General features: G+C 36.0%; 1 protein-coding gene across 3 annotated transcripts in view; it reads right to left on the minus strand.

The window, feature by feature from the left end:
* The window catches only part of VPS8 (VPS8 subunit of CORVET complex), a 205,136-nt gene that overhangs the window by 164,195 nt on the left and 19,134 nt on the right, over positions 1-21,807 (minus strand). For all 3 annotated transcript variants that reach the window (XM_069472823.1, XM_069472821.1, XM_069472822.1), the window contains 8 exons: positions 17,947-18,071; positions 17,091-17,177; positions 14,629-14,696; positions 13,207-13,360; positions 13,039-13,098; positions 11,373-11,480; positions 7,193-7,273; positions 3,402-3,572 (listed from right to left, as the gene is read on the minus strand). In XM_069472823.1, the coding sequence (XP_069328924.1) occupies positions 3,402-3,572; positions 7,193-7,273; positions 11,373-11,480; positions 13,039-13,098; positions 13,207-13,360; positions 14,629-14,696; positions 17,091-17,177; positions 17,947-18,071 (854 nt within the window). The remainder of the gene's footprint in view (positions 1-3,401; positions 3,573-7,192; positions 7,274-11,372; positions 11,481-13,038; positions 13,099-13,206; positions 13,361-14,628; positions 14,697-17,090; positions 17,178-17,946; positions 18,072-21,807) is intronic.

The following is a 21,807-nucleotide window of genomic DNA, read 5'->3' on the forward strand; positions in this document are numbered from 1 at the left end:
TTTATTTCCTTTAAAGTTTATTTGTTGAAAAAAGCTAGAACACTTATTCTATAGGTTCCCACTACTTGAATTTTGCTGACTGCATCCCCATGAAATTGTTTAACATGTTCCTGTCTTCTATATTTTCTCTAAAGGACACTTCATCAGATTGAGAGTTTTGTTTTGGTTTTCTGGCAATGCCATTTTAAGTATGATGTTAACTGTAGAATTTTTGTAGATGCCCTTGATTATCATCAGATCGAAGAAGTTCCCTTCTATTTCTAGTTTGCTCAGAGTTTTTATCAGGAATGGATATTGAATTTTGTGAAATGCTTTTTCTCCTTCTACTAAGATAATCTTATGGTTTTTAAAAATCTACAAACATGGTAAATAACACTGATTTTCAAATGCTAAACCAGCCTTGCATACCTTGGATAAATACCATTTGATCATGATTTATTACTCTTTTTATATACTGCTGGTTTCTATTTGCTAATATTTTGTTAAGGATTTTGTCTCTGCTCATGAGGACATTGGTCTATAGTGTTCTTTATTAGAATGCCTTTGGTTTTATTATCAGAGTTAAGCTAGCCTTATAAAATGAGTTAAGTGCTCCTTTCTCCTCTATTTTCCAAAAGATTTTTGTGTAGAATTGGTATTATTTCTTCTTTAAATGTTTGACAGGTTATACCACTGAAGCCTTATGGGCCTGGAGCTTCTTTGTAGAAGGATTTTTAATTACAAAATTAATTTCTTTAATAGATGTATGGCCACTTAGTTTTCTATGTCTTTTTTGAGTCAGCTTTGGTAATATGTGTCTTCCAAGAAATTTTTCCATTTCATCTAAAGTTGTCGCATTTATTGGCATAGACTTCTGTGTTCCTATTAATATTCTCGTGCTTTGTTCTGGGAGATACTTAAGTGACTTGAAAACAGTTTGATCCTTTCTGGTCTTGTTTTGAAGATTTGTTAGTGGGGACCAGCACACCATTTACTCTAGTCCCAATTATTCCCCACTACTTTTCATTCTGGCTGGTGTAACAAGCACCATTTTCAGCCCTGTGTGAGCACTGAATATGATTCCCTCTAAACCTTTAAAATGGCTCTTTCCCTATCCTTGGGTAGCTTCCTTACATGCATTTGCCCATCAATAGTCTGTGAATACTCAAGCAGGACTCATTGATAATGCTCTCTTTCCCAGTACTCTGCCTGCAAACTCCTCCCACCATTGTCTTCCTACAGTCTCAGCTCTGTCTTCTTAAGGAGTCCTCCAGGCTCCAATTGGGCTCCTCCTCCCTGAGCCACAGCCCAGAAACTCAAGGCTGGAAGTGAAGACAATCACAGAGCTCAAGTCATTTGTTCCCCATTTTGTCAGAGACTATTGTCCTTCATTATTGATGTCCAGTGTCTTCAGAGCTGCTATTTCTTTTTTTCCCCTGACTTTTTTTTTGGGGGGGAGGGGGAAGGTAGTTATTTCAGACAGGAGAATAAATCCAAGCCCCTATTACTCCATCTTGACTGAAAGTACAAGTTCAAAGTTTAAGATATTATTTTTTGAGAGACAGTGAGAGAGAGAGAGCGTTGACCGGACTAGACTACAGTGATGTCATCATAGCTCACTGCAACCTCCAACTCCTAGGCTCAAATGATCCTCTTGCCTCAGCCTCCCAAGCAGATGGGACTACAGGTGTATACCATACCAGGCTAATTTTTCTATTTGTTGAGACAGGGTCTTATTATGGTGCTCAGGCTGGTCTTGAACTCCCGGCCTCAAGTGATCTTCCTAGGCCTCCCAAAGTGCTAGGATTATAGGCATGAGCCACTGTGCCCAGCCCTGATAGTATTTTTAATATCCACTTAAACACAAGGAAATATCGAAGTATGGGACAGTAATTATTATTACTTTAGTGAATTCTATTATACTACCATTTCTTATTCTTGTTTTTAAAATCAGGGGGCTGGAAGACCCTTTCATATATATTTTATACTATGACTATGAGGAAGATGTGAGCAGAGCTTACACATCATGCTGTAGTCTGTGAACTAAAATAAAATCTTAAGCCTCCCAACCAACTGAATGGGCCCCCTCCTGGCCATAGGGACCCTAGAAATACCTTAAAGCTGAGTTATTGGCCACAAGAAGGAGGGTCAGACATGCCTCCTCATGCTCCCTTTCCTCTTTAGAGATATCCTTTGTAACTCATTAACAGGCCTAAGGCTATGCAAGACAAAGCTTAAACCACACCTGCAGGTCATCAATTTATTTAATCGATCACTTGCATCAGAGTTTATGTCCAAGGGCTTGTCTCTGATTAACAGACTTCCTTATCTTAACATTCCAAGTCTTTAGACAAAGCTTTATCTCTTTAACCAATTACAAATTAAAGAATCTTTAAACCCACCTATAACCTGTAATTTCCTGCTTGGAGATGTCCTGCCTTTTGGGGCCAGACCAATGTACACTTTCCATGTATTGATTTATGATTTTACATGTAATTCCTATCTCCATGAAATGTGTAAAACAAAACTAGAACCCAACCACAGCAAGACTACTTGCTCAAGGCTTCTTGGGTGTTGCTCTCTGGGACGTGGTCACATATATGCGGTTCAGAATAAACCTCTTTAAATTATTTTACAGAATTTGGGATATTTTCTATTGATAAGTCACTCATTAAATATGATCATCATTACTATTTTTTTCAAGAAATTATCCATGGAAGTTTCACAATACTTTAAATTTCCTACTTAAAGATGAGTGGTTTAGGAAACATGAGATCACAATTCATAAACTGTATAGATTGTTTAAGGCCATTATTGTAGTTTCTTATAATATGATAAAATTAATACGTAAGTTCGGAACTCTTGTTATGTCTTCCTTCTCTCTAGGCTCTTACATTTCATCTCTCCTATAGAATTCCACCTATACCTAAAGAATCTTCTTTCTCTCAAAGCCATCTTTGCCTATTAGAGCCCACAGTATATATCTGCTCAAGCCTTTACCATATCACCCAAATATTAATACATAGGCTGTATGTCTCTAGTTATTTATTCCTTAAATCTATCAGGTTTACTGCCACCAGATTAAACTTTGTAAAATATTTTGATTTTATAATTTCTTTCTCATAAATTTTTCATTTCTCTTCATTATTTTACTATAAAAGTTAAAACTCTTTGGTATTAAATTAGTCACATTTCTGAATAGAAATTAATAGGAATTATTGCTTTAGCTCACACCCTTGAATAATTATAAACACATCCACACCTACTTCAACCTACTTTTAAAGAAAAACCTCAAGATAGAAAGATAACTCCACAGAATTCGTATTTCTAAACAAACACCCCCCCCTAAAAAAAACCCAAAAAACACACAACAAAATATCAAGTTTATCAAAGCATATATCAAGATAACAGGTTACCCTTACCAGTGCCTGGCTAACATTTCCTCCCGTGGCTAGTGATTTGAAATGGCTGCTATTATAGACCAACTGAACTTCTGAGATTTCCACCGTTTCCAATTCCTCTTGAGTTTGCCGATCAATCACATGCAACTTCTCTACACTGTCTAAGAGCACAATTGTGCGTGAGTTTATCCACTGCAATTCAAGCACACAACAAAATAAAAGTGAGGCCCAACCCACATCATAATTCCAGACAAGAGAGCTTTTGCCACTCAGTTAAATTACATCGAGGACCTTATCCATTAAATAACTTACATGGCAACACAATCACAGCAAGAACTACTCAGTGACAGCCTGGAGAACAGTAGGTACAAGATACTACTGAGTTTTGACGGTGTTAAAATGACACTTACATAGTATAAAAGAAGACTAAGACCTGTAATAGACAGATTATAGGATATACTGGTTTTTATAAAAAATTTTTAAAACCACATTGGCATAAATGATGTTAGCATAGTGACAAACTGCATTTCTAGATTTTATGATATTAATGAAAAAAAAGGCAAATTAAACCTCATAAACCTAGCTGGTCAAAGTATTGAGCAATATATATTTTAAAATAGAAGCTACTTAAAAATATATTTCCTTAAAAGCTCCCTAAAAATTCTGAGAGAGTTCTCTGCTCCTTCTGTCTCTCTGTATCTTCTAAATTTTCTTTGGTAAGTACTATTATAATTTTAAAAGTACTAATGTAACAGAAGTAAGGGCCTGAAAAGGGGCAAAATGTACTACAAGTTGTCTTTTTAAACCCCCCACATACTTTTTGGGAGTTAAAATCTGCATTCCTGACTGAGGCCAGTTATCAGAGGGGTAGGAGAGTGTCCTTTGTTCCTTGTACCGCAGGAGATGGCTCACAGACTGTCTTCACCAGAGATGCTACAGTTAAACAGCAGTAGCCAGAAGCTGAAAACTCCCTTTAAAAGCTCCATATTTCTGCTTATAGACAGGACAGTGGTACTTTAAGCCACTTTACTTTAATAAAACTCTTTCCTTTTCCTCAAACCACTTGTCCTGTTCTTCTGATGCTGTCTCAGGGACAAGTACCAAACTTTCAGTAACATTAACTTAATAGTTTAAAAAATCTTCTCAAGGATGTCATTTTGACAAATTTCTTGGGTTATGTATAAAATCAGATTTCTTATTTTCAAATTTTTTTTAGAAATCTCAATCCTTCCCCAAGAAATAAATGAAATCTTAAAATCTGCTCAATTAGTATTCAAAAGTAGTCAGAACAAAGTGCTTTGCCTACACTTTCTCTCTCTGACATTCACATTGGTTTATTTATACGCCTATTCCATGTTATCAGAGATTATTTGCATAATGCCATATCAAAGATGACAAAATTGGAAATGGATTAATTTTCTCTTAACGTATACTAAAGATAATACTCTATTAACACTGTATAGGGCCACTATAAGGGAAGGGTTTGTTTCCCCCACCTTCCAAAATATTGCTCAGAAAACAGGGAGTTCGATGTGCAAATCTTTTACAAAGAGTTCTCATAAGGTGCTCTCTTGATTACTTTATTTTGAAAAACAAAATTTAGGAAAGACACATTAATTTAGCCTTATCCACCTTAATCAGTGTTAGTTTTTAGGTGATTACAAAGGTCACCTGGCTAAAAGAAAGAGAGAGAATGAGAGACAAAGAACCTTAACAAGTTTAGTAATTATTCCTGAGATTAGACCCTCAAAACTGCCTAGTCCTGACATTATTGTAAACAAAACTTTTAAAGGTAATTTACAAAACAATGGAATTAATGGTCACATCATGGCTATGCCACAGGACAAATGAAAACACCAACTGTCCTACTGTTAGGAGAATGGCTACTTGTGGTTGGGGAAAAATTTTCCAGTGACATATTCATACACAGATTTTAAAAGTACTGTATCTCCAACATCTTAAACAGAAGTGATGATGATAAATTCTGGAAAACTGTGTTAGATGATTCAACAGGGGGTTCTGGTGATGACAAAGACACTGATGTAAGAGTCTGAACAAAATTATTTCATGAAATGTGCATGGAAAAAAGCACTATTTCGAAATCAGTCTATATGTGAGTTTAAAAGGCAATGTGCAACTAAATTAACAAATCATGTATTATAAAGAAAAGATCTGACTATTTCAGTAATATCCTGAAAAATTATGTATTATCAAGTTAGAGAAAAAACTCTTTTTTTTTTTTTTTTTTTTTTGAGACAGAGTCTCACTCTGTTGCCCAGGCTAGAGTGAGTGCCGTGGCGTCAGCCTAGCTCACAGCAACCTCAAACTCCTGGGCTCAAGCGATCCTCCTGTCTCAGCCTCCCGAGTAGCTGGGACTACAGGCATGCACCACCATGCCCGGCTAATTTTTTTTTTTTTCTGTATATATTTTTAGCTGTCCATATAATTTCTTTCTATTTTTAGTAGAGATGGGGTCTCGCTCTTGCTCAGGCTGGTCTCGAACTCCTGAGCTCAAACGATCCGCCCACCTCGGCCTCCCAGAGAGCTAGGATTACAGGCGTGAGCCACCGCGCCCGGCCGAGAAAAAACTCTTTTAGTCTTTTTACTGGAAAAAGGAGGCACGGCCTATGAATTAAAAATAAAATCCTAAGCCCTCTACTAACTGAATGGAACCCTCTCGGCCAAGGGGACCCTACAAACAGCTAAAAACTGAGTTCCCAGCCACGATGGGATGGGAGAGAGGAAGCACAATTACATGTGTATGATTTCCCTTCATAAATATTCAGGACTCCTCCTGTAGCTTGTTAAATATGTATATTTGACTACCCTGCTCAGTATAAAATCCTATTCCCTTTTGTCTCTTCTTTGAAGCATGTGTGCCTGGCTTCTGGTCCTGTCTCTGCTTCCCAATCTGTTGGAATGGGCACCCAACAGGCTGCTACCCCTTTATGAGAAATAAAGCTCTCCTTTTCCCACAGTATAAACCTTGTTAATTTTTTTTTTTTTTTTAGTTAACAGCCTTATATTTAGGGTTGCCTATATTCATGCATATATAGAATGTTTCACAGATACTGATGTTCTAGAAGCGTTAATGACAAAAGGCCAGAAGTGTATAATTATTATACTATTCTCAAAATTAACATACTATTTGAAAAAGAGATAATAAAATTTGATACAAAAAGAAATCCCTTTTTTTAAAACCAAGAAGTTTCTCAGGACTGACATGCTACTAGTAGAGAGAGAACTCTGCAAAGCTTTTAGCCACAAGAAAAGAAGAGGTTACACAAACAACACCAAAGGACCAAGACAAGACAAGCTCAGATATACAAAAATGTGTTTACAGAGAAAGCAGGGCAATGATCCGGAAGACAACCACCTAAATTCTTTGGAACCTAAACTCTCTTTTGAGCTAATCAAGACATTAAAGAAAACTACTGGTCCTGCTACAGTTCAGGACATAAGGCTGAAAGGCAGTAATTATGTGACATCACACCAAACTCAGATTTTATTCAAGCAGGACTTCACTTCTGTCCATATTTTATATCACCCTAAAGGTCATGGTTCATGACACAAACCTAGATGGTGAAGCCTACTACATACCAAATACGGTATAGTCTATTGCTCCAAGGCTATACACCTGTACAGCATGCTCTGGTACTGAATACTGTAGGCAACTGTGACACAATGGTAAGTATTTGTGTATCTACACATAGAAAAGGTACAATAAAAATAATCCTGGTAGATTTAATACACCCTGAATTCAGAACAATTACATAAAATAAATGGGGATATTTAATTTGAATAATACTCACAGTAAAGTTGATGAGGTCATAGTACAAGTGAAGATGCTTTTGCTTTGTAACATGTATTGCTCCAGATTCATCTCTCTTAACCTGATGATGAAATAAAAACAATCTAAATGTCATTTATTGTTTGAGTGAGTTTTTAAGCTACTTAATTATACTCCACCTAGAGCAGAGCATAATTCTCATTCAGTATGGACAAGCCAAAAATATTGGTAATTAAAGAAACTATTGTACAAATGAAAAAAAAAATCATTCACTCCATGATTTGTACCAAAACCCAAGGCATTATCTGGCTAGTGGTTTAGTTGTCAGTATTAATATAATTTTGACTTCTTCATAATTCAGAACAACCTAACTTTATCACATCAATGACTACATTTAGCTAGAGTTAAACTATAAAATGGGATGGGTGACATGGTGTGATGAAGTCCAAGTTCATTAAAGAAAAAACACTACAGTGGCAAAACTAGATTTTTCTGAACTATACCACTATAGCTCAAACAGCCCAAAATTTCCCAAAAGAACTTCATGTCAATATTTTATTTATATATGTATACACATACACTCTATAAACCTTATAATTTGCTTTCTCCACTTCTGCACCAAGATAATAGAACACTGAAGAAAGATAAAGCACAAAATAAACCTAATCTCCTGAAATTCATGACATTTGACTCAACCTGGGTTTTCCTACATACTCGCTATGGCAGTGGTCTAGATGCCTTTCCCTTTAAGTCCCAATTCCTCTTCGCCTTCTAATTGCATCACTTACAGTGCTGATGTCACCTGACACCTTATCAAAAAAGTGTGATCACTTAATGAGGGCCCTTCACATAGTCCTATCTTCACTAAATCACTTCCCCCATAAGAAAGGATGCTCTGGTAAAATGATCATGGCATCTAGAGCTATGTGTTTAAGTTCCACTATTATAGCTGTGTGAATAAGGGCAATTGCTTATTCCTTCTCAGTTTCCTCGTCTATAAAATGAAAATAAGATGGCACCAAATTGTTCTATACATTGCATATGTTGAAACAGTATTTCACAAACCGAAAAGATCAATGACAACATTACCTATTCCTCTAAGATTTTCTAAGTCCTTCTAGAAAAAAAATCACTTCACCTATACACAGTTATGCATCACTTAATAACAGGGACACATTCTGAGAAATGTGTCCTTAGCAATTTTGTCATTGTACAAACATCACAGAATGTGCTTACACAAACCTAGATGGTAAAGCCTACTACATGCCTAGTATGGTATAGTCTCTTGCTCCTAGGCTGCACACCTGTACAGCATGCTATGGTACTGAATACTGTAGGCAACTGTAACACAATGGTAAGTATTTGTGTATCTAAACATATCTACGCATAGAAAAGGTACAATAAAAATAAGGTATAATCTTATGGGAACACTGCCGTATATGTGGTCCATCATTGACCAAAATGTCTTTATGCAGTGCGTGACTGTATACTCTAGATCCTACTCCCCTCCATCACTGTTTAATGTTACCCCTTTCTTAATAGCATATTTAATCACTCCTTCTTAACAGCCCTTTTCCTTTTGCTCTCAAACATGTTTTTCTCTTCTCCACTTTGAAATAAAAAAAATTTCAAAAACTCTTTCCTTGATTTACTTTTTAAAGATAATATTTAACCACACTCTCTCTCACAACCAAACACTATGATGGTATGAGGTTGCTCATCAAAATACCCTTAACATGGCTCTACAATCTAGCTTCTATCTCCAGTATACTGATAATCAGTGCTCTGAAAAGTTTCTAATGAAACACTTCTTGATATGTTTAGTGGTCCTTATCTTTCTTGATCTTACAATGGTATCACCCCAAAATTGATATTGTCCCAGAAGCCTTCCTCCTTTGTCCTCTGTGTGACACCATACTGTCTGATTTCCTCTCCTACCTATGTGTCTCCTTTCCTGCTTTGCTTTTTTCCTCTCCCTTGCATGAGTGTCCACCAAGGTCATATATGCTCTAGCTTTTGATCTTCAGAGCTTCAACTGCCTTCCCCACCCTGGAATTCTCATTTGCACTTCAGACCTGGACTGCCATCTGCTTGTAGGACATCCCCTGATACCACACTTGAGAGTCCCACCTCTACTTCCAACTCAACACATTGAAATCTTCCATAATCAACTTCTCCCCAAATAATCTCCCTTTGAATATTTCTTGATTCTAATACGCAAACTCAGAAATGTGATGTTTTGTTCATGTCCTTTAGTCCCTAGAAATGATATAATGAGAAGCCTTGTCTTTGTCTCAAAGTATTATCCCTTAACTCTCACTGCAACCAACCAACCTTGTCTAAACACCTCAAACCTGCTTTATTACAAGAGAAAAACCTTCAATTTTCCCCCTACCTTCTATAATCTATTCTTTTTGCTAGTTACAGACTGATCTTCCTAAAATATCACTTTAATCTCATCTTTACTACCTAGCATGGCTCCCCATTACCAATCCAGGCCAATCATTATATAATCTAGATCAAGGGTTAGCAAACTTTTTCTGAAAAGCACCACACAGTAAATATTTTAGGCTCTGCAGACCATACAGTCTCTGTCACACCTACTCAACTCTACCACTGTAATGAAAAAGCATAAATAATATATAAGCAAATGGGCATGACTGGGTTCCAGTAAAACTTATTTACAGAAACAGATGGCTGGCCAGATTTGGCCCATGGGCCATAGTTTTTCAACCCCTAATCTAGATCCACCCCAAATACTCAATTTTATTTTCCACCATAGGTTTCTCCCTGTCATTAATTCTATAAACATTTGTTTAAGCCTCTACTATATAAAAGCTGCCCTAGTGGCTAGAATAACAGTAGAGTTGGTCTCTAGACTTTCAGTCTACTCAGGAAAAAAAACATTTGATGACTAACTTAAAAAGTGCTGAACGTTATCAAAGGAGAAGGGCCTTCACAGGCCTTCGTGTATGTGGCAGGAGGCACTGACTTGGTTCAGGAGATCAGGTAAGGTGATTTTAACCATGAGCTAGGACACAGTGGAAAAGAGCACAGAGCTTTCTTGGCAGACGCAACAGCACATGTAAAGCACTGAGGCCAGAGACTAGTCAGAAAGCTGTTGCAGAGTCCCGTCTAGAAACCTAAGCGGTTTAGACTAGGGAAACAGCCACGGAGGAGACAAAAAGGGAGAAGGTCAAGAGACTTTGGAGGTAGAGTCAACAGAACTTGGTGATGAAGCACGTATGAAGGTAAAAAGGTAATTATTAATAAAAGGCAACTCCTAGATTTCTGGCTGGAGAAGCTAGGTAGACAGCAGTGCACTCACTTCACTGAGCTAGGAAACCCGCAGAGAGATTACTTAAGCACACTCTTACCTCTGTGACTTCAGTTCACCTCATTCCCCCAATACGCCTACCCCCTCCCATGGTATTGGCTGTATATCCATCACAAAGCTGTCCCCAGCCTCTCTAGTCCATCCTAATCTCTTCATACTCTGAATTTATATCAACTTTTAATTCTCATCACATGGTTCCATCCTTAAACTATCCTCTCTAGTAGTAATAAATGTACTGGTTTTGCTTTTCAAACAATATTATAAGCCGTGTGTATACCTTCCCTAATTGCTTCTTGTGCCCATCACAGTGTAGAGAACAGTAGGTACTCAATTACACTTGCTCTCTATCTAATAAATATGCATGTTATCTATGTAGATAGGTAAACCAATACATACACATTCACATTCGTATGTTTATACATACACATAAACCATGAATTATCTGTCAGTCAAAGCAGATGAAACTGAGAAATAAACTATGAAAGGTTATGGAGTTAAGGGTAACTGGGTTTTTTTCATGTTAATAATTAAAGCCTTAAATAAAAATTAAACAGGTTACTCTCTCTCTAAAGACTTATGGTAGTAAAATACATTTCTTTTTTTTTTTTTTTTAAAGACAGGGTCTCACTCTAGTGCCCTGGCTGGAGTGCAGTGATGTGATCATAGCTTATTACAGCCTTGAACTTCTGGGCTCAAGTGATCCTCCTCCTGACTCAGCCTCCCAAGTAGCTGGGACTACAGCACTACAGGCATGTGCCACCATGCCTGGGTAATTTTTTTTTTATTGATACAATATTAAATTACTGGTGAATCAGGGGAAAAAATTATGAGAGACTTATAACAAACCTAGCATATTAGGACTTACCAACAGAAAATGAACGACATCTCCTCTGCAGAAGGCAAGCATGGGATTCACATAATTATGCACTGCCACAAAGTGCCAGGCCAGCAACGGAACACTAGAAGGATCCATCTAAGTGAGGAAAAGGGTGGAAAAGTTACCATGGTTAATAAACAGGAGGACAAAGAGAAAACTCTGGTTAAAAACAGCCTCTGACTAGTGTTCTTTGAGAAAACTGTTCCCAAGTTCTCAGAAAAATTCCATTGAAGCAAGACTGACCAGGAAGTATCACAAAGGAACTCTCTGGGTTGATGGTAATTTTCTATATCTTAATAGGGATTTGGGTTACAAAAATATACGTATTTATCAAAGTGCAGAAAATGTACACTCCAGATTTGTATATTTCTTTGTACGTAAATTTTATATCAAAGGAAAAACTAAACAAATATTAAACTCTAGCTAATGATATATATGTTGAATATTTAGGAGAAAGAGTACTGGTTTCTGTAATTTACTTTGAAATACATAACAAAACAATATAGTTTGATGAGTGGGTAGAGAGATGGATAGATGGACGATATGTAATAAAGAAGGTACACTAAAATGTTAATAGAATTTAGATAGTAGATATACAAGTGTTCAATGTAAAATTCTTCCAACTGCTCTACTTGTTTAAATTGGAAAAAATACCAATAAAAACATATAAAAAGAAGCAAATACATATCACCATGATATAAACTTCAATTAGCCAATGAAGCTAACCTAAGAAACATTAATGGCAATCTAAGCAAGTTTTGCCATCTAAAAGGACAGACTTGCTTCCCCCCTGGGGCCCAGAGACACACAGGATATCAACAAGAAAGCAAGAGTGATCTCGCGCAGTATAGGGGCTGCTTTCTGAACTAGCCAGAGTCCTGTACCATCACTCCTCATCCCATCCCATCAATACCTCCCCTCATATATACACTGGAAGATCACAACTTTCCGAAAACACCCAAGCAGGAAAGAGAGGGGAAACTGAGGTATGAACAACACATACTGGGAAGTATCATCCACCAAAGTAAAATATCAGAGGCAGAAGCCGCGGAAAGCATATATCGCAGCTATTTATGTTGGGGTGTACTTATCCCTACAGAGTGGGGTATCCTCTATGAGCAGTTCCATATCAAAGCAGGAGACAATGAGCATAATCCTGTCTCAGTGCAGCAGTCACACAAAAACAAATGTCTTTCAAACACTGAAAATCAGGGCTCAGACTCACTACATCAACTTAGCCTCCAGCTTTAAATGCAATAAGGGAATTGCACTGCACTCAAAAGGGCAGTGAATGTAGCTAGGAAAATCCATGCATGAAATTAGGTGTGACCACAAAGTGCCAGGACAGCAATACACAGACACTGTCGAATTGAGGTTAAAAACAAAAACAAGCTATATGCTGTTTATGACAGAAAAACTTAAAATGATAAAAATAGAAAAGTACAAGATCTCATGATCCCCAGGACATTGTTTAGTCATCAGCTTATGCTGCTTTGGTCACCTTGAGGCAAGTCCAGACAACGATCTTTGGAGCACTGACTTTCATTCTACCTAGTTTTTTGATAATTTCACAGAATTTGCCCTTGCAAATCATTTCCCTCAACCTCCTGACGTGGTCCCTCCTTTTCCCAGTAAGATGGAGAGCCTTACTCACCCGACCATAGGGAAAAGTCATCCACACTTTCAAGGATGGTTTCAATCCAATGACCAGTATCTTTAGGAGAGAGATATAATTTATGTTCAATATTTACCTCGAAATTTTCAAATTTTTCATATTCAAAGCCTCTGAAAGTCACGAGTTTCACCATCTAAATATATCTACCTTTGTTAAGGATGCCATGGCCAATAATGAAAACTGTGTGATGGGATGATCTTTCAGTTCAGGCTTAGAATGCAGAGGCTCAATACAGCAAACTTCACCCTTGGAACCACTGAAGAGACATCTAGATTCACATGTTCTCACTCCCATCACTCTCCTAAAAATGTAATCCAAAAATTCAGAATCAATTTAGCAATGATCCAAGTCACTATCATCCCTAACTTGGACTACTTTAATAATCTCCTAACTCTTCCTTTTACCCCCAACAATCCAAGCTCCACACAACAGCAGCATGATCTTTTTATTATATGGGTCGGATGAATCACTATTCTGCTAAAAACAGTCCACTGGCTTGCCACTGTACGTAAAATAAAATCCCAACTCTTTAGCCATGTCTTAAAAGGATATGCTCTGGCTCCTGCCTTCATTCCTCTCCCACTACAGTGTATCTGACAAAGTCATGCTCCAGCCACACCTGCCTTCTTTCCATTGCTCCAGCAGGCCAAGTCTGTGCCCACCTCAAAGCCTTTGTGTTCAAATGTTCCTCTGTCTGGAACACTTCCTCCAGATCTTTGCATTTGTTGACTCATCATTCAGGTCTTTTTTCAAACGTCACTCCTTCTGAGAAAGGCATTCTTGAATTATCCTCAAATGCTCTCTAGTACACTGACCTGTCTTCTTTTCGTCACAGCACTCATACCTATCTGATGTTATTCCATTTATGTACTGGCTTACTATCTGTCTCCTTACCCTCGCCACAACTAGACAGTAAATTCTATTAGAGTAGGAACCTTGCCTGGTTCACGGCTACAACTCTGGATGTCTAGATAAAGGCTTACGTATAGGAGATGCCCAAGAAACATTAGCTAAACAATGAATGGTATCTTTTCATAAATCACTTTTTGCTTAGTGTTGTTAGAAGTGATGGGAAATACAAGAAACAAAGATAGCTATTAACCTTGAAGAACTTATGGAAACATTCAATGAATATTATGTTCTACTTTTTTAAAAAACTCAGCTTCATAAATGTTCTTCTGTGTATCTAGACAGTCTTTGTTCTTATTTAAAGAGCAAACAAGGCCATTCTCAGGCATTAAAAACCTTTTTACACCTGTACATTATGGTTATAATCAACTAGGCCTTGAACCTAAACCAAAATCAGTGAGCTACTACAGAACAGAGTAGCTCAGAATACTGGTTACCAAGCTTGACAGCAAAAACACCTACTAAGACCTACTGAGATAAAACTTTGGAAGACCAGGCCCAGAACTCCACATGTTCTACAAGCCTGTCCAGGTAATTGTAATACACAGCCATAATGTATTCTCAATCACACGGGCTTTCTAGACCTCTTCATGTTCAATTTCAAATATGAAACTAGAGCTAGTCTTTTCATTTGTCAACAAATGTCCACTGGTCTCTTACTTAAATGTCAATTCAAAAACAGAGCCTCCGCTGTCGTTGCAAATTGCAAGAGTTGGGTCATCTGTAAACTAAACAGAGAAAGAATTTATTTTCTTATAGATATTTAAATATCTAGTTAAATATTAAGAAGAGGGAAAAGTTAGAGAATATTGAAAATCTACAATATACACACTTAATAGCATTTGAAATAGCCTAAGCTAGATTCAGCTCATCACTCTAAACATACAAACCTACCTTTATTTAGAATAAAAATGGTTCATTATCTTTACAAAAACTGGGGCTTTCAAAAAGCAAAACCACCTTTCATCAGAATAAAAGAAAAATACAAACTATGATTGATTAAAAAAACCCCAAAGTTCTTACATTAACTTTTTCTAACTTGCTATTAAATGAATAGGATCCTTTGGATACATTTGCAGTTGTTTAGTTTTCAAGAATAAAGACTCAGTAAAAGATACTTGGTTCTTTGGGAAATAAACTTGTCTGAAGATGCTTTCTGAATGACTAAAGAGCCAATCCATTATACTGAAAACATTTTAAACTTTTTATATAACGCTTCCGAAGATGTGCTACCTCCTTGATCTTCTTCTAAGACTTTACTTCAGTTATTATTACCTAATCTGGAAAATTCTGAATAAATAAATAATATTCACAAAGACAGTCCCAAGGTCATGTGTTACAGGACACAAAATGGAATAATGAACTTGTATCATTTACAGTGACTAGCCTCCCTAAGCCCAAAGGCTGAGGAACCATCCTAAATGGTATGCCTCACGCTCTTAGGGATGGCTGAGGTACAGGAGGCCCCTATAAAATTATTCTTCCTCAACCCACACATGAGCATAGCAAAGAAGCCCCACACTTTTGCTCCCAAAGCCTAGGTGAGCAGTTGCCAAAGTGGGAAACCTATAACCTAGGGGTGTGCATGAAAGTGTAGCAATGTTGGAAAAATAATAGAATTCATATTTCTGTTTAATTTTGTATTTCTTATGTATTTGCTTTATAATGTACATAAAAATTAGTATAGTAGTACATTTATATAATGATACATGTGCACACACACACTCCTATAAAGGATGCAAGCCAAAATTGTCATTGATGGGATATAGAGTTAATTTTGGAGAACAATGAACAACTGGCTGTTGTCAATCCAAGATTTTAGAAGTATTCAGTCATATTCTTTCTCTAATGTCAGTGTCTGCATGCACCACCTTCATCACCATTCCCAAGCAACACAATGGTTCCTGCTACTATGCTTTTTATCTCAGCTGCATTTTTCTCTCTGTCTTTATTTCTTTTGTTTCTTATTGTTTTTCCCAATTACTTTGGTTTTTTTTCTGCAAAAGGATTGGCCTTTTAGAAACAACACCAACTAGTTATTCCTTCAATCAAACATTTATTGAGCAGCTACTATGGGTAAAATACAAAAATAAATGACTGACAGATTCTGATTCAAAGATCTCAATCTATTAAGAGAGAGAAGGCATATATATATGCAACTATAACATATTAGAAGTTGGCATATGCTATATGAAAAGAGGTCAAGATAAATTACCATGATGTTCTGAAAGAACATTCTCTCTACTTTTACTTGTATTGGTTGTTTTCATTGTTACTAAATGCTTCAAAAGACTTTTTTGTAACTAACCTACATACATTTAAACTCCAGATGCTTGCAGACTTTAAAAAGCATACGTATGGATGAGAGAGCTCTGCACAGCTAAGCAACAAAATGTGTACATGATTAAAGTCTAGAAGATCTGATTTTAGACTTCCCTAGTTACAATCCTTTACCTTTTATGCTTCTGAACATGGGCCCCACAGTATGCAAGAATCAACGTTCACATTGTACTTATAAATAAAATCTGTTACCTAAGTCAGTTTAATTTTTTCAGGCCTATAAAGAGAAAGCCAAGACTGGGATCTTAATTCTTTCCCTTTAGAGGCCTGAAAGAAAATAAACCAATAGATTCATTTCTAAACGTAATCCAAATGCTGCTTCTTTCACAATTGGTGCCTTGAACTTCATGCAACTTGCAACAAAAGGTGACAGAGCACACCACCTCAGTAATAAAATGTTGGCCGACTAAACAAAGGTAAAAAGACCTTTTACAATCTCCATATGAGTTTCAGCAGGGTCCTGCTTGTCTTTACTGCCAACCTCCAGTCTAGGATCACATCAATTTGCCCTTTTTGCTGCTATATCTATTAGACTTCAACCCAGCTTGAAGTTAAATATTTCCATACTAGCCCATCTCTTTTTTTAACTTGGGAAAACATCACGTAGGGCTAGTCAAATAAAAGATAGTTCAATATTAAGAATTCTATTAATAAAGTCCTGTTCGGCTTCATGTTAAATACATTTTTTAGACTTCTGATTATCAATACAGAAAAACTGACTTTAAAATAGACACAAAGGTATAATAATAAAAATTGTTAGAAAAAGAAAACAAAGCTATTACCTTGATATGCAATATTGCTGTTCCCGGAGGATGAGCATCTGTTATTGATCTTAGAAGTTTTCCACTGGCCAAATCCCACATGGTGATCTGTAAGACAACTAAGTGCTTTAAAAACAAATTTATTGCTCTTTTTTGGACTTAAGTATCCTGTCTTCTGGCTGAAATAATCTATTCCTGGTCTATAAACATTACAGGCAAAGAACTATAAAGTTAAAACATACCTAAAGGGTACAGATCCATTAAAGCATGGAGCCTTTATTCCATCTTCATCTACCCCCCATCATCCTGCCCAACCTACTTTTCCTTTCGATTGTAAATGTTGTTCTTACGCTAAGAGGTAAAAGAAATTTCTCTAATAAGTCAATCTATTTAGCACTGGTAAAAATTATAGGAAAGGCTTACTGCCAAACCAGCTAGTGATGCAGAAATCAGAAGATGGGAAAAACCATAACCTACTGCCAGTTTCAGAAATGGAAAGAAAGAAACGCCAAAGTAGTTATCCAAGAACACAATAATAAGAATACAGAAAGCAGAAGATAGTGTACCTAAAAAGCAGTCAATTATTTACACTTCCATAAGGAAGGACATTTTACATTATGCCCTGGTTGGATTATGAAAGCTATTTACACAAATAGACACATGAATTAGGATACAAAAAATTACACAGTCTGGGTCAGTCAGTAACAATTATTTAAAAATTTGAACAAGACAGAAGTCAGATTGAGCAATCTCAGGTTAGCTCCAGATATATCACTTCATAACACGTGTTGGTCTTCAAAATATTGATCTAAAGAAAATAGTTCTTAAAAATTGATTTTAACACTGTCTTATGGATAAAAGAAAGTTCACATCTTACCTGACCTTTAGCGAAGCCACAAAGAAGTCTCGAGCAGTCATTGTTGATACTGAGGGCAGAGATGGCTCCATACTGACCTCCGACACTAGTGCTGCCCAGACAGAGTCGCAGTGCTTGATTCTGATCTAAAGCGGTTTGTAAAGTCAAGGGAAAGAAATGGAAGTGAATAATTATATATAGTAAAGGCGTGTTTTCAAAGACTTGGGAGGTGGCAAGAATCAAAAGTAGCAGGGAAGTCACATTCATTTTTAAGTGTATTTATTGAGCATCTAATACATGCTGGGCATTGAATTAGACACTAAGATATAGAAAAAAACAAGATTTACAAGGAAGTATAATACAGAACTTGCTAATGCTAAGCCAAAAAACCCATAAAAAATCTGTAACTTCTTGAACAAGCCAACTATTTTTCATCTGTCTCAGTCTAGAATTGTATTTATTGCTGTTTTCAAGATGCAAAGTTATAGGGAATACCATCTTCCTTTAAAATAACTTTAAAACTTCAAAAATCAAAATGTATTAATTTAGGATTTGGCTGAAATTTACATTTATATTATCCATGAAGAAAAGGTTTACTAAGCAAATTAACAACGCAAACAAAATTACAGAGTAAACATTCTGAAGTAGTAGACTACTTCAGAAAAGTATTTCAAGCATCAACATTTGATATGCTGTAAAAGCAAGTAATTCAAATCCCTATTAGATTAAGTTCTTTAAGGGCAAAGATCTTGCCTTAATGACCTCTGATTTCTCCAAGAGGCACTCAAACATTTATTAAATTTTATTATCTAATAATTAAAAGAAATTCCTCCGGGACTTCTCCTAGACAATACTTATTTTGTGTAGAGTTCAGTATTGTACCCACTTAAAAACAATCAGATAAAAATTTAAATGTAAGAAGGCACGACTACAAAATCTAACTATTTAGAAAAAAGAAAACAAAACAAAACAAACACCATATTTCTACAACCTAGATATTCTCAACTCCCCCAGCACTTGTTTGTGCCTCGCTTAACTATCTACATGAAAGTTTTGGTAAACGTCTTCCTTCCCTTATTAGACAGGACCTCTCTAAGGGGTAAGATGATGAGTGAATAAGCACTCCTAGAATATCTTCCTTGGTTCCTTGCATTCAGAAGGCATCTGACAATCATCTTACCAGCTTTCACATTTGCAAATCTTTCTTCTATAACTAAAGCTAGTTATCAGAAAGAGTCTAAAGACATTCATTCTCAGGTCTAGAGAATAATATTAAGTCAGTCCTTTTGTCCATCCAAAGTGAATATTGTAAGAGTATTTTTCTGTGTTCATAAACTGGTTCAATAGGAATCCCCCTCCTCAAGAAAGAGTTCTGAAATAATTAATGACTGTACTGCATCTGGCATACAAAAATATTTGAGTTTTTAAAAAATCATTTTGTATTTTTGCCTTCCAAGGTGAACATTCGAAAAGAAATAAAAATCATAAATATACAGAATCTAGTTATCTCAAAAATCATTATCTTTATTCACATCTAGAATTATATAAATACAGATATTTTCCCATACATCTAGACTGGCTTCCTCCCTCATTTTTCCTCCCTCTCTCAATTTAATCTAAATTATCAAAACTTCTCTTTATTCTATAATTTTCTTGACTATAAATATGACATCACATTTTACTTCACTCAACTGAAAATGCCTGCCTAAAATACTGTTTTCCATGATCCTTATTTTGTTAGGGCCACCTTATACAGTTAGTGGATTATCCACGTACCTTAATTTGCAAACTGTCATGATATGATGGTTGGGCAGCAGTATTCTATATATACCACTGCTTTGGGCCACATGTATAGGCAACAGGTGAACTGAAAGAGGACAAAGAGGTTGGTATGAAATTTCATACCAGCCCCACAAAGAAGCCCCTCGGGTTTGACCACCAGCCTTCCAGGAACAGAGAGGTGTCTAGATAGCACGCTGCTGAGATCCTTTGTAGTCCCTGCTTTGAGATCCAAACTTCACAGAGTTCTGATTCACCAATACTTAAAGACACTCACTACTGCTTTCCACTTTAACAAAATTCATGCTTTAATTAGACAGTTTAAGTATTCTTACAAGGCACAGTAAGTATGAGCAGGAGAAGTGAGAAGTATGATAAAATAAGTGTGCCATTAAGAAGGAGGAAATAGAAAATAGTGGCAATGGATGAAATGAGGAAAGAAAAAGGACATACCTGACTTCTAGATTCAAAACCAAACATAACTGCTTTCCTGACTATGGTACCCACATACTAAAAACTTGCTAAGACAAGGAACTAAATTATCAACCTTGGTCATTCCTGAAATATATATTAAATTTACATCCCATAGGATTGCGTTAATGAAAATATTCTCAATTTTTTTCTTGATTTTTTACAATGTATTTTTCATCTTTATAATGTCCCTTTAAAAGGTAGCATGGCTATGAAACCAGATACCTGGATTTTAATCCCACCTCTAATTCTAGAGAGTTACGGGTATTGCAACCACAGTGTATATCTGGGTAATTTCAGGAATGTTACTTAAATTTGTTTGCTCTCCCTATCTTCATCTGTAAAATGTAGAAAACAACCATTACCTCACTGTGTTGCTAAGAGGAATAACTTAGTAAAGTAAGATAATCCAAAAAGGAACTACTTCAATCTCCTTCAAATATTAGGTTTTCATCACAAACTAATTTACAGATTATATTCACATACACATTAAAAAAAACCTAGCAGATGATGGTGAGAGAAGCAAAAAAAGACAGCCTATCAAATGTAACCTACTTTGACTCCACAAAGATATTTATCAACTGTTACTGCTATCTTTATACGTTCTATCTTTATGGTACCATATTCACAAACTTGCTATTACGTAATTTCAAATAAATTCAAAAAAGGTAGAATTTCTGTGGAAAGAAGAAAACAGTCTTATTGGAGAGATTTCTCCTGCTAGAGTAACTGAATATTCTGTAGTCCAGATAATTCTGGACAATTCTGGTAAAAGGTATTTGGCCAAAATAAACATAAAACCTCTTCAAAACACGTAAATTCTATAGTTACATAGAACGAACAAAAGGACCTGGACAGAAGCAAGAAAGGTGAAAATCCGGGCTCTCTCCAGGCTGCTCTTGATCTCACTAATTGAAAAGGAAAAATTCTATTCTCCCCCTATTCTCTGAAGTCTCCTTTGTCTACTGTTGGGGAAAAGGTATTAAATTAATAGTACATGTAATTTTGTTTACAAAGTCACATAAAATTACATTTAGTTGGCACTGTCTATTTAGCTGGCACTATTTAGCATTAAAAAAAAAAAAATTGGAGTAGGTCTTTATGAAGGTGACCCTGGGCAAGAAATATGAAAATGAGACTATCACTTTTCTTAAAAACTTCACTGAGTTGACATACAGCTTAGTAACAAAATGTTTACGAAAAATTTGAAAACTATCAAATGTTACAAATGTAAGGAATTATTAATGACAATAATATAGCTTACCAATTATTTAAGAGAACTTGAAGCCCAAATATCACATAAAGCACATCTATTTGACACTGCTCTGAATTATACCTGTATCTTTTATTAGTATACCTTTTAAAAGTACACTTGCTTAGGGTAAATCTCCTCAGCATATCCCGAACTTAAGAATAATATATGTGCTGAATAGCAAAGAAAAGCCACAAATAACATAGAAAGTATATAATCGTCCTAAAATCTAAATTTGAACATAATTCAAGAATTTCTTTTTCCACATACCAAAATTAGCCTGATCTTCTATTTCTTCACTCCTAATTTGTTGTAATTAGTTCCCAAATATCATCAAAGAAGGAAATACCTACATTCTAGAAGGAATAAAATTTAATTAT

This window comes from Eulemur rufifrons, chromosome 7 (assembly GCF_041146395.1).
Source record: "Eulemur rufifrons isolate Redbay chromosome 7, OSU_ERuf_1, whole genome shotgun sequence".
Taxonomy (NCBI): Eukaryota; Metazoa; Chordata; class Mammalia; order Primates; family Lemuridae; genus Eulemur; species Eulemur rufifrons.